Consider the following 13,375-nt stretch of genomic DNA (forward strand, 5'->3'; position numbering starts at 1 on the left):
GATGGGCCTCCATCTTTTTGTGACCAGACCTCCTATGAGAAAACAGGCATCATTCAGTTCCTTGAAGAGGCTAGTTTCCTCACTCACCCTGCTCCCAGAATTCATTGCTTCCTTATCATCTCCCAAGGACCAGCGCTGGTGCAGTGGAGTTTATTGGTTTGTGTTCCCTGCCTCACCTCACCGTTCAGAGCCCATTGTACCAGCCATGGCAGCTGCTTGGGGAAAAATGGACGAGAAAAACGCAGTGTTCATGTTTGACATGGAATAATTTATATTGGAAGAGACTCCAGAGGTCACCTAGTCTAAACCTGTTCTCAGAGCAGGTCTGATTAGATCATGTTGATTCAAGTGACCTTGTTTGGGTGACACGTGCTATTTGCTAACTGTTGGTTTAACAACTTCATTTTTCTGTATTTTACAGATGGTTGCATAAATACAAAATAATTTTGTAAAATGGTACAATTTCACAAGTCATCTTTCCTTTTAGTCCTCCATTCCATCCTAGCTGACTCTTGCCATAGCTGTGACCATTCTGAATTTGGTCTTCCCAATGGAGGGAGGTTTGTTGTATTGTTTCGAGCATTGTTCCGTGCATTTGTCATATCGAGAAATACTTCACAGTATACTTCACAGCTCACTGCAGTGAGCTCAAACATCAAAGGGCACTTCATCTGCATGTTTTAGATTTTCACAAACTGAACCTACTGGATAGAAAAGAATAGGAAGAAAGACCTCTTTCTGACCTCTAGTGATTTAATTTCTGTGCTTTAAAAGAAAAGCGCAGTTCTTTTTCCCTGTGTTACTCACTCAAGAGACTGGAGAATTGGTGTCTGTCTTGTTGCTTAGCAACACGTGGTGACCTTAGAGATAGTTACTCCAATATGGGGACTGAGAAGGAACATCCTCGTCTTTTATCATTAGTGATTCTGGATTGGGAAACCTTGATGATACTGAATTGAATCTGAGTATATTCAGAAGACCCTGGAGAGCCTTGAGGCTTATGGGGAAAAAAAAAAAAAAAAAAAAAACCAAAAAAAAAACAAAAACCAACAAAACAAAACAAAAACAAACCAACAGCAATGAAAAATGACGTTAGCATGGTTTCCTAAAGACTGTGAAGGCTGCTAAGTAAAATGATGCTTAGGTACAAAATACATTTCCACATCATCAGCAAGTAACTTAGAAGAGATTCTCAATATATGTTCATGTAAATGTCATCAATTGTTTGATTGGAATGACTTTTTATTTTTTTTTAATCCAGCACAAGTAACACAGTCTTGTTTTCTCAGATATGGCTTAAAGGTGGATATTTGGGCTGCAGGTGTGATCACATACATACTGTTATGTGGATTTCCACCTTTTCGCAGGTGAGTGTCCCTGTATATCAAAGGGAAAAATAGTAAAGAACCAAGTTCTCTCTGAGGAAGTCTTGCCTATCCATCTCACTGAAGAAGGCATCCTTCAATGGATCAGACTGACACGTTTTCTTTACCTTTTTGTTCTCTTTTTAAACTGTTTTCACTTGTCCCTCTTGTCAGGTTTTGGGATCAATTCGATTTACTTATTTTTCTAAGGGAGCAACTGGTTTACTGCTTTACGCAGGGATACACTGGTGTGAGGGCATAGTTTCTTTTCCTTTTGTCCGCTATGTGTAGCCCAGTTCAGTGAGCGTGTATACTCCGCCCTCTCGTGTTTCTGCTTGGACACAGCAGCTTACTGGTTAGTGGGCTTGAGGGTGAAGGTTAATGGTAAACTGAGGTGGGGGCAGAATTTGCTTGTGTTGCATTTTTAACCTTGTTAATCTTTTGGTAAGTAAGTGTCCTAGGAGCGATGGAGTTTGCAAACATGATTCTTGCTACTCAATGTCGCAATATGTGTGAGTGCTACTAAAAATCAAATGGATATGATTGATTTGTGCCTCAGCAATTTTTTTGCCCGGGAATGAGAAAGAATTAGCACGTTTTAATAGGAATTCTCCTCTTAACTTATAAGTTACTTGTGCACAGTCTGTTTCTCCATTTTTACAACAAAATGCTTAGTTTTTAACTAAAAATCACCAGACTGAATAATATTGTATTCTTTGCAAAATAACAATTGTCAATGGAAAAATTATCATTTAGTTCAGGGTATTCGTTTTTTGCCTGTGGTTAGTTCATGTTTAAAACTGAAAACACGTTTTGAAAGATATATTATACAAGCAAATGGCAGTTGCTTTGAATAGAGTTTGGGGGTTGGCCATGGAGAATGTCCATACTCTGCTATTAGAATCAGGTCTTAACCAAGGTTAAGTATTTATTGCAAAACCAACCCAAGAGGTAAATTGTTTGTTACAGAAATAGGCTGGGTGGATGTTCACAGTGGCTAAGACAGAGGTTAAAAACCAAAAAACCCACTGCCATTGATCACTGAATATTCATGATACCATGTTTTTGATACAAAAGTACTTATCCTTTCAGTATCAGTAGCCTGCCAATATTCAGTAAACTAAATGTATCATGTGTTTTCCATATCTCCTCTTTGGATTTTGAAAAGTCTCCTGTTGTGACAGTCTAACAGCAGAGGCTCATTTCACTACACTTCTTCCCCCTATCATATGCTTTCTGTAGCAGGTCCCTTCCTTAGAACTAGGCTGGCAAGTGACTTATTTTTTAATCCCCTTTCCTGTTGCTGTATGTCAGCTATGTAATCTCTATTCCAGTGGAAGTCCTTTCACCTCAGTGTATTAGTTTTTCTATTCTCATCACTCCTGACAGCGTACCTATGGCAAACACCTCAGAAATGCTGCCACTATATAAGCTTGCAAATTACGCATTTATTATAGTAGTTGAAATAACATCATTTTGGTTCCATCCCCAAATCAAGTTAAAAATTTGCATGACAAATTGACTTATTTCTCATGATCTTTTTTCATTATGCTGTTCTACAGTGAAAACAACCTTCAGGAAGACCTCTTTGATCAGATACTTGTTGGGAAGCTGGAATTTCCTTCTCCCTACTGGGATAACATCACCGATTCAGCAAAGGTACTGATAATGTTTTCTAACCTGAAATAGTGTTTCTGACAAGTCACTGAAAAGACTGTGCTATGTTGGAAAGGTAAAATAGAAGATTCGGAACAGACTCTTACGCACTCTTCCAGCTGCTGTCCCTCTTTAGTTCATTAGCTCAACAGTCCTTGATGAAAGCTCAGGTTTTTTTTGCAGGCCGTCATGTCATTGTCTGAGTGAGTGAGTGTAGCAGAATGACAATTGCATTCAGTGAACATCACATGCTATTCAGTTTACTTACTGATGAACTATTACAGCAGGTTCAGTGCTTCAGCTGTAAAATAAGTGTCTCTCTGCATTTTTCCCTCTCATCACTCTTTTAAAAAAGAAAAATTATTGCTCTGTGGACTGGATGCAGTTGACATAATTTGTTCCTATTTTACTTGAGCCAGTTATTGGAACTTTTCAAGAGGTGCAGCCAGCTTGATTTGCCTTTGTTAATAGTTCTTGTATTATCATTGCCATTTGAAAATAATTGTGTCTGTAGGACAAGGGTTCCAACTTTTAAACCCCACTTCTCAAGTTAATTAAGGTGCTCTGAATGATACTTGAGGACTCTAATTAGCAAGTGGAGATTATTTGTTATCTAGCCAATAAGAATTTGCATTTTTTCTGCATTTTCCAGTGGCTGTTGATCAATTTCCCAACATTTCCCAAGCTCCAGTCATGTCACGCTCTTCCAGACATGCATTCTGAACAAAGGCGGCCCGCAGTCTTGGTACTGAAGGTGACCTTTCACTTCAGACTTACTTACACAGACTAAATAACTTAGCTGGTTGGGAAACCTCTCAGGTAATAGAATCATGGAATCACTTAGGTTGGAAACCCAGCACTGCCAAGTCCACCACCACACCATGTCCCTAAGCACCACAGCTACACGGCTTTTAAATACCTGCAGGGATGGAGACTCAACCACTTCCCTGGGCAGCCTGGTCCAGTGCCTGATCACCCTTTCGGTTAAAAAATTTTTCCTAATAGCCAACCTAAACCTGCCCTGGCGCAGCTTGAGGCTGTTTCTTCTCATCCTGCCGCTTGTTACTTGGGAAAAGAGACCAACCCCCACCTCGCTACAACCTCCTTTCAGGTAGTTGTAGAGAGTAGCGCCTCCTCTTCCCCAGGCTAAACAACCCCAGCTCCCTCAGCTGCTCCCCATAAGACTTGTGCTCCAGACCCTTCACCAGCTTCGTTGCCCTTCTCTGGACACGCTCCAGCACCTCCATGTCCTTCTTGTAGGGAGGGGCCCAAAACTGAACACAGCACTCGAGGTGCGGCCTCACCAGTGCCGAGTACAGGGGCACCATCACCTCCCTGGTCCTGCTGGCCACACTATTCCTGATACAAGCCAGGATGCCATTGGCCCTCTTGGCCACCTGGGCACACTGCTTGCTCATGTTCAGCCAGCTGTCGACCAACACCCCCAGGCCCTTTTCCGCCAGGCAGCTCTCCAGCCACTCCTCCCCCAGCCTGTAGCGTTGCCTGGGGTTGTTGTGACCCAAGTGTAGGACCCAGCACTTGAAGAAGCCATTTCCCAAAACTGAAGTGGTGAACAATTTCCTTGAAATACTCTTGATAAGAATATGGAGACTGGCAAAAGGTTTTTTGAGGAGGGATTTGGCTCCAAGTACAGGAAGTTGTTCATTTGGGAGGGGGACATATTTGTCTTAATAGCCTTGTAGAACCAGGAATTACATCAGTTAGTTAAACTAGTTGTTAGTTGCATAAGGAGAAACTTGAATGAATAAACAAAGTTGGTTTGGGTTTTTTAATTTTATTTTACTGACTGCTTTGTATCAATGACCTCTTAAGGTTTATCATTTCTGTAGGCACCGTTAAGAGAAAGCCCATGGAACTATTTGATAAAGCTAAAGACACCTGCTGTAGTGCCTCTAAAATATGATGAAAGCCACAATAACAAATCTTTTGGGATTAACCATGTAATTAGTAGAATTAAGCATTTTTCTCTTTCTGTCTATATGCTTTTTCCTATACCAGGTGATCATTAGCTGATGAAATGAGTTAAATGTCTTTTATTCTTCCGGAGCAACACAGAAGAGAACATAGTTTTCAAATAATTTCAGCAGTTTCTTGAATTTCAGATGCAGTTGCTTGCCTCTGATTTGTTCTCTTTACGTACTGTTACTATGTGCCCATAGAGGATCTACACTGCCCGTAGAGGATCTCATCTGTCCCAAGTTTGTTTTCATTCTGGTCACCTGCATGAAAATATAGAGAACAAACTGGAACATTACAGCTGATTTTTTTAACATTTCATCTGGTTTCAAAAGACTCGGTGAAACATGAATAAAATAAGGAAGTTGGTATGAACTATGCTGTCCAGCATGCTCTAAACGGCAAATTTTTTATTCCACTAAAGTCACACTGGTATCACTGGTTCTGCTATCAGCATATGCTGGTTTTTTTTCACCCGGGTAGCAAGAAAATTGCACTGAGAAGAACTTGGTGCCACAATATTTTCCATTGTAATGTCCTTCCCCGCTCTCCTCAAACTTTTTTTTTTTTTTTTCTTTTTTTACTAAAGGAGTTAATTAGCCTGATGTTACATGTGAATGCTGAAGCCCGATATACAGCAGCACAGATCCTAAGCCATCCCTGGGTGTCAGTGAGTAAATTACATTTTACTTGTCTCCAATTTGATATTAAATCTGTAAATCTAACCCTTAAAGCATAGTTTTCAGAAGCAGCGATACACCTCTACACTCTGCCCGTTTCTGTTCATTGACCCCCTAGTCCCATTTCCACGTAGAAGAACAGCAAGAGTCTGAAGTTGGCTTCAGCTCCGACAGCACCGTTAGCTTCTGTGCCCTGAAAGAACAGAGTGAAAGATGTCGCTTGCTGACTGTGATTAGAAGGTGCTGGGGATCGCGATAACCCTGCTTAAACATAACACGACAGGCAGATGTGTGACGTGGGCATCTTTTTTGTTGTTTCACGTTCAACCTAGAAAAAGTCATCTCAAAAACGTGTATGTGGAAGCACTGTTGTGCATGTTGGCATCTTACTTGCAGCAGTGCTACTTAAAGTACAATCTCCTGTTTCTTGAAGTGGTTCAAGCTTCATAAAAGAAATAAAATTCGCAAATACCTAATAGGCACTAAGCTGATGGCTGCTGGGTCCTTCATCTTTTTGGTCAGCAGCGATGGGGAACACCAAAGTGCATTGCTTATCGATTTAAAATCAGTTCATTATTAATAAATACTAGGTTTACATGTACACAGTCAATGTTTATTTCCACACACATTTTAAAGAGGGACTGGAGATCTATGGAGTTCCCTCAAACAAGAGGAGACAACTATAATGAGAGTGTCTATGCATAACAGCTCCTCTCAAACGTATTTATGGTACCATATAATGTTTCCACACTTAGGACATGATGGACCATTTAAGATGCTGATTTAAAGAAAGCCAAATGACACATATGCTTGTTATTTTTAACATTATTTCCAGCATGTTATTTTTAACACGTTTGAATCAAACTTGCAGCTTGTAATTGCAGGACAAATCAATGGACCGAAAGTATACAGCATCACATGGCATTTTAAGAAATAGAAGTTCATACGTAAAACAGTGGTTGCTAAGTTCTTTTCCTCTGTAATTTGACTTAACCCATATCTCACGTAGCAGAGGGCGTTCGCTTTTGGGCTGCCTGTCTGAACGCTTACTTCACATTAAAAAGCAGGAAGTACCTGAGGAGAATAGAAAACTTCTCTTTTACTCAGTTACATTCAAACATACTTTTGGTTTTTTCCTAGTGTGAATATTGTGTTTATTCTTCCACAGGATGATGCTTCCCAGGAGAATAATATGCAAGCTGAAGTAACAGGTAAACTGAAGCAGCACTTTAATAACACCCTACCCAAGCAAAATAACACATCTGCTGGGGTTTCTGTCATCATGGTAAGAGAAATGAACATTTTTATACATTGATATTATACTTCGCATATTTTCCTAACAGTGCTCTATGGGCATGTGTGGTGCAAGAATAGCAACAGCAAAGCTAGAATAGTCTCTAATTCTAGTCTTTATTTGTGTATAGTGTGGATTGTCTCATCATCGCTTGAGAGCAACCGAGGCTATCGCAGTGTGCTAGCTAAGCTATAAAAAACAAGCTTTCAAACAGAAACATGTAAACACTAAGTAGTTGTATGTTGAAATGAAGCTTATTAATGATTTGAAATCTCTCATTATAAAAACCGTAATTTTTTATCATACTGACTACCTGGTTAGTTAAGTAGGCTCTTCCCCTCTGCCCAATCAAGTATTGCTTGATCTTGAGCATACTGTTGTTCAACGCTACGCTTGCCAGGAAACCAGACTCCATTTCCAAAACTTTCTTCGTAGTATTGAATGTTTACCACATTAATTTTGTCCCAATCTAACCCCTGCTATGTTTTTTCTTTTCCCTAATGGGGAACTTTCTTCAAAGTATACAAAGGAACCTTGATGACCTACAGTTGAACTTAGATAAGCAGTAATTCCAGAAGGCAGATGCGTGAATCATGGTAGAAGAAATGGAGTTTACCGTTATCAGTACTCAGAACTGCACTTGCAATTGACCTTTTGCAGAGAATATGCAGCCGCTATAGAGATTGAACTGCTATTCTGTTCTTATTGCGGTCCGTTCTTACCCAATGCAAGGATGGACGCTGCGCACAAAAAGTTATCTTCGGTCACTAAAAGAAAAATAAAACCATCTATGGTAGTAACATAACAGTGATTTCCACCCCCACCCCTCCCCGTTAGTATTAATTACTCTCAAAGTCCAGCCAACTTAGGTAACAAAGAACTGTTTCAATCGTCTGAAAGTAGGTAGATTTAAATACTGCTTCTGCATGCATATATGCTTTTGCAAATAGGTTTATGTGAATTAAATAGGCCAAAGATTTAAACGTAGGAAAAGTGGTAACATAAAAATAAAAATGAGAGAAGTCAGAAAATGGATTTCAGGTTCATGCTGTTGTCTACGTTTCATTTGACAGTTTGACTTGACAGTTTGAGAGGGACTTCAGAGCTTCATTCTTTATACTGTTGAGACTATGGATAAGCCTGAAGCTGAAAACTGGTATAAAATGCACTATATGTAATAAGAGCCATTTTAATTCTAACTCTCAGCCCCTCTCCAACTTGCATGCCACTTAAGCCTGTCTCAGATCTCTGACACAGCGTAGCTTCTGGCTTCTCATTGGTGTGGGTTTTTCTGATTCTGTTAGCTACTGACATTCCTTCAGCCCGGAAAGTACACCTCGTTAAAGCTTTCCATTTTCCCTTTTCCTGCCTTATTTCCTTCTAACAGGTATGGAAGGATGTAAATGCACAATTATTTATTTCTGAACGCAGCTCCCACTTACTGCTGAAGGGAAAAGTAACTTCTTGTTCAAAACACTGTAATCTAATGAGCATTAAGCCCCCAGGCTGTTATTCTTGCCCTGGTTTACCTAGAGCATTGAAATTTAGTTATCTTCATGTTAAGAAGTTCTTCACTTGTACTAGCACTCATTGCTTAAAAACATTCCGATTCAGACAAGCACAGTATTGTAACTCTCATGTATTGCAGTGCATTGCTCTATCAGTCCACCTGCATATTTAATGGAATCCCTTTTAGCATCACTTCATTCAAATATTGTCATCTGGCCAATGCAGATAATACCATCATGTGGCAGATAAGTAAAACTGCACATACCTACTTCAGTGTTCTTGCACAGGAGACTCTTTCTGCCCCTAAAAGCATGTTGCTGTTAATTCATTACTGATTTTTTTTTTGTCGATTTCGAATTGTTCTGTAAATTTAAATTTGTTGCAATTGTGTTAGTTCTGCTTAAAGTAAGTCTAGTTTCTGTCCCTTGCTTCCTTCCTTTTTCCTCCTTTCCCAATGCCTGCATTGCTTTCCTCTGAGTAGGTCCAAGGCAATGGTACGTACTAACTGCAATGCTTTGTTCTGCTGCACAAAAAATACATGTTCTCCATTTGTAACAAGAAGAAAGGAGAAATAACTCAGCCAGTCTGAAGTGGAAAGAAAGAGCTTTACAGCCACACAAAAACAGTAAAGGAAAATCTTTTAAACACTTACAAAAGAGTTTCACTGTATTAAGTGGTGCATATTTGAAATACTCTAAGCAAACAGCAATATCGCTAGCTATTTTTTACTTCCTCAGACATATCTTGGTCTATTCTCCTGGGAGTAATTTTGTGCATGTGCGTATCTTACAATATCCAAAAGCAATGAGAAAAAGGTGGGAATCCTATGAAGACAGAACCAAAAAATCAAAACCACCGAAATAAGCATCGTTTCCATTTAAAATAAATATTTCAGTTGTCACTGGTATGGTATCACAGAGCTAGTCAGAAGGTAATCCAGTCCTAGATTAATAAAAAACATTTTACTTAGCAACAGTAAAATTAAGCCTCCTCGTCGATCTTCAAAAAAAAAAAAAAAACCCAAACCTAAATTGCATTACACAGGTACGTATTGCTACGTGCAAGGTGTGACAGCTGTCAGAGGCTGCTGTGAGGACAGCACAGGAGAAAATCACCGTCAGCATGAACTGAAAGCATTTCCTTTCCCTTTTAAATAACTTATCCTGCCACTGAACAGCACAAACCTGTTTATTCCCAACTCTTTTTCCAGAAAGCAAAAGAGGAAATGCAGTCCTGCCAGCCTCGCAGCTACTGTGATAATGATAAAACTACTGCACATCACAGCTGATCTCAAAAGCCTAGATGCAGTTCAGCTAGCCATCTCCTTGCATGCTCCATTTGCAAAGTCGATTGTCAGTAGCAGAGAATTCAATTGTGTACTATTGAATTTTCTCCCCGTACCTGTATGCATGTAGACTAATGTTGTAACTTAAACAAACTAAACAAAACCAAAGCCAAAACACCCTAAATTCAAAACACTTAACCTTTTCTTTTGGAAACTTTTATACTCAGTAGTTGGGTCTGAAAAAGCCTGACAGGAAGGCCCTGGGGGGAGGAGAGGTATCACGAGGCTGCCCGCTACCCCCTCTGCCCCAGCACACAGCCACAGCGTCACACAAAATAGAATAGTTTCAGCAGGAGAGGCTGAGTGCGACCGATTCCAGAACAACCCACCATCCTACACCTGCGAATTCTAGAAGTCCTCCTCTAGTTGAGAAATGGGAGATACTAGTCCAGCTCTCTCTGCCAACTCAGGTAAAAGAGAAATTTGAATTTAGGCACCCCATTATGAAATAAGTTTTCACTACCAAGCTACATGATCAGTTTGGAAAAAAAGAGGTTAAGTACCTTATTTCTGCTGTCCTTGATGACTTCGATGCAATAAACCACATCTGAAAAAAAATACATCCTGAATTTGACTTGTATCAGAAAATTATTTCAGTATCTAAAACTACATATTTTAATGAACAGTGTATTGGATAAACTCCACTAAGAATACGCTGAAATTTTCACATTAGTAAAGCAAGTCCTCCTGAGCAATCAATCAAAAAAAGAAACTGCCAAAGAAAAGGCAGAGCACCTGACCTTACTTTACAATTAGCACATCCCAGCTCAAATAAAATCGTATAATGCATACACGTACATATGCAGGGGAAACACGTATTTGTGCTCTGCTCCTCAGTTCAAGTGTCACACATTTGTGGATTACCGTAGAAAGCCCAAGCTGTACATAACCAGAGTAAGTGTACCTTGCACCCTTCTACATAACTGAATAAACTACAAAGAACTTAATTAATCTGTATTAACTTAAATCTGTATTACCACTAGTACTTGAAGACCTTCCACAAAGTAAATAGTTAAGCCAAGAAGTATATGGCTTTATAATGACTGGTATCAGCTGTGAAACAAGACCAATTACGCTGTCCCTCCAAATCTTAGAAAGCAGTTTTGATGTCTATTTTTGACACAGGAACGACTAGATTTCCCTCTAGGTCACTTCAGACATTCCAAGAGCAATTAAACTTCACACCGTTGTTTAATATAACTTGCAGTATCCTTCAGAGGGTATGATAGTTGTCGGCTTCAGCAGACACACCGCATACTCCAGACAATCCACCTACTGCACTAGAGAGTTCTCAGTTTCCTTTGCAACCTGCTACACTCCTCGCCAATAAACTACGTTTTAAGTATAGTAATCAGAAATGATGCATTTTTGGCCACTGTGTCAGCTTCGTGAGAGGTCGTTTGCCTACTCTCAGCAATAAGCAGACAAGTAGACCCTTTTCTTTAAGACAGAAAAAATCATTAGGTTTTCGTCTGTCACCTTCACAAACAAACACATACACTTCTGTACCATGTGGTTTCTTACAGAAAATGTGTTATTAAGTTTTCACTAAACAGAATGCGATTCCTTGCGTCTGCAAAAACACAGGTACATAAATTTTGCTAACAGCTAGTATGAAGAGTTCCTGCCATACCATAAGCACTCATGTCATATTTTTTTTCCACACCAGACTTGCAAGACAAAATTTTAAACTCGCACCATCATGGCAAACATATGTCTGGAAGATAAGTTTTCCTTATGGTTTCCAAAGTCAGCACCACAACACGCTACAATTAATTATATATAAGATTTCCAATGTTCTTTCTCCTTTTTTTCTGGCTCCAATGCATGCCCTTAATGTCTTGTAGATTGTTTTAAACCTTAAGTTAAGACAGGGTTTTGGTTTAACTGCTCTTTTCATCTTTTGCCTTGGGTTTTTTTGTTTGTTTTTAGAACACAGCTCTAGATAAAGAGAGTCAGATTTTCTGCAGCAAGCGCTGTCAGGACTCTGCTAGAGCTGGAATGGAGAAAACTTCTGCCATTACTGCTGCAGCTGATGATCCTCTTGTGGCTGGGTCCAAGACCCTCTTCCCTGCTGCTTGTGAGCCACTCAGATCCCCCACGCTCCCTGCCTCAGCATCTCCCGAGTTCGCTGGGGATCAGCCTGGTGCGTAGGACTGATGAAACCAAATCCAAAGGAAGCTCCCTGCACTCTCGCCACAATTTCTCTTCATTTCACCTGACAGTCTGTTTTCAGTTTGCGTGCACCCTCTCGTGGCGAGCCCAAGGCAGGCTCTGTCATGGGAGACCGATCTTCCAGTAGCGGGTGAGCGAACGTGCTTTTGGAGTGCTCTTTGCCCTTGTCTTGAGAACAGCAGCAGGGGAAGGATTCTGGCAATGCTAGGTAATTTTTAAGGTATATCTGTGTTAGTTTAATTAACTGCATTTCACAAAGCCTTGGGCTCTAAATAGACTAACTTATTGTGTAGCTAACCATATTTTTATATGAGCAGCGAGACGATGAACAGTTACCTGGCCTCACCTCCACAAGCAGGCCCCGTTCTGTTCTTCTGATGAGGATTCTCAGAAAAGCGGGAGAGGAAGCCAAGGGAAGAAAACTTATATTCACCTTCTATTCCGATGCCTCTGTTTTTAGCCAAGTTTCTACTAAACTTGAAGAGGCAAATTTTCACAAAAAATTTTTTAGTGGACTAACTGTAAAATATCATGAGACAAACATTGGAGATAGAGGGAAGGATGGGTGATTTTGCATCAAGTTTGTTATCGGACTTGCAGGTTGCAGGGTAGTGTTTAGATAATATAAAGTGACTTGGGGTGTAAACATGAGCACTGGACATTTATTTGTAACAAAGACTGGAGTCAAGGAAGCCTTTTTGTTCTAGCCATTTTCTGTCCTAACCACAAGTGTCCCGTCCACACCTTTCTCCAGGGTCAGACTACCTATTAGATAAGCGAACGGAAAGCCTGCTGCACGTTATCTAAGCTAGGAGGAATGGAGCAGCTCCTAGTTCTAGGGTGAGCTGATGGAGGAGCCACTACAAAAATAGCTGCCATCAGTAGCTGTCAGAGGTTTGTCAGTGCTATCCCCCCATTCACCTGGTGCAGGCACTGGAAACAAGGGTTGGGGAGCAGCTGTCCTTAATCTGCAGTCACAGATAGATGAGGTTTTATCTTTACCGTAATGCTTAGTTCAATATAGTATGTATTCAGCTTATTCTTCTCCTTTGCTCGTTCTTCCGAATTGGTCATAGTTCATTTTCTTTCTTAGCTATACTTTCTACTAGAATTGTAAAAGAAAGACCTGCAATAAACTTTCTTCATTAAAAAAAAAAAAAAAGAGAACTCAGTTATTTTGCAGTGAAAATGTCATCATCTTCTCTCTGGAAAGATCGAACAGTTAGGTACCTACCAAAAAGATTTCATAAAATTAATCTGAGGGATTCCCATAACCTTTTAAAGTTCATTGACTCCTATGGAAGACATAGGTAATACATGACTGAACATGAGTGTAAGAGGCAATTAAAGATCAAAAAGGTCAATACTAACTTAA

At 40.0% G+C, this 13,375-nt stretch overlaps 1 protein-coding gene across 2 annotated transcripts in view; it reads left to right on the plus strand.

The window, feature by feature from the left end:
• Window positions 1–13,128, plus strand: part of DCLK2 (doublecortin like kinase 2) — a gene marked incomplete at its 5' end in the record, with an annotated part of 93,564 nt that extends 80,436 nt beyond the window's left edge. For both annotated transcript variants that reach the window (XM_082314771.1, XM_082314772.1), the window contains 5 exons: window positions 1,290–1,367; window positions 2,927–3,023; window positions 5,587–5,667; window positions 6,846–6,962; window positions 11,758–13,128. In XM_082314771.1, coding sequence (XP_082170897.1) covers window positions 1,290–1,367; window positions 2,927–3,023; window positions 5,587–5,667; window positions 6,846–6,962; window positions 11,758–11,979 — 595 coding nt within the window. In that variant the 3' untranslated portion in view covers window positions 11,980–13,128. The remainder of the gene's footprint in view (window positions 1–1,289; window positions 1,368–2,926; window positions 3,024–5,586; window positions 5,668–6,845; window positions 6,963–11,757) is intronic.
• Between the last annotated feature and the right edge of the window lie 247 nt (window positions 13,129–13,375).

Source organism: Platalea leucorodia (assembly GCF_965183815.1).
Source record: "Platalea leucorodia genome assembly, chromosome: 6".
In the NCBI taxonomy this organism is placed as follows: Eukaryota; Metazoa; Chordata; class Aves; order Pelecaniformes; family Threskiornithidae; genus Platalea; species Platalea leucorodia.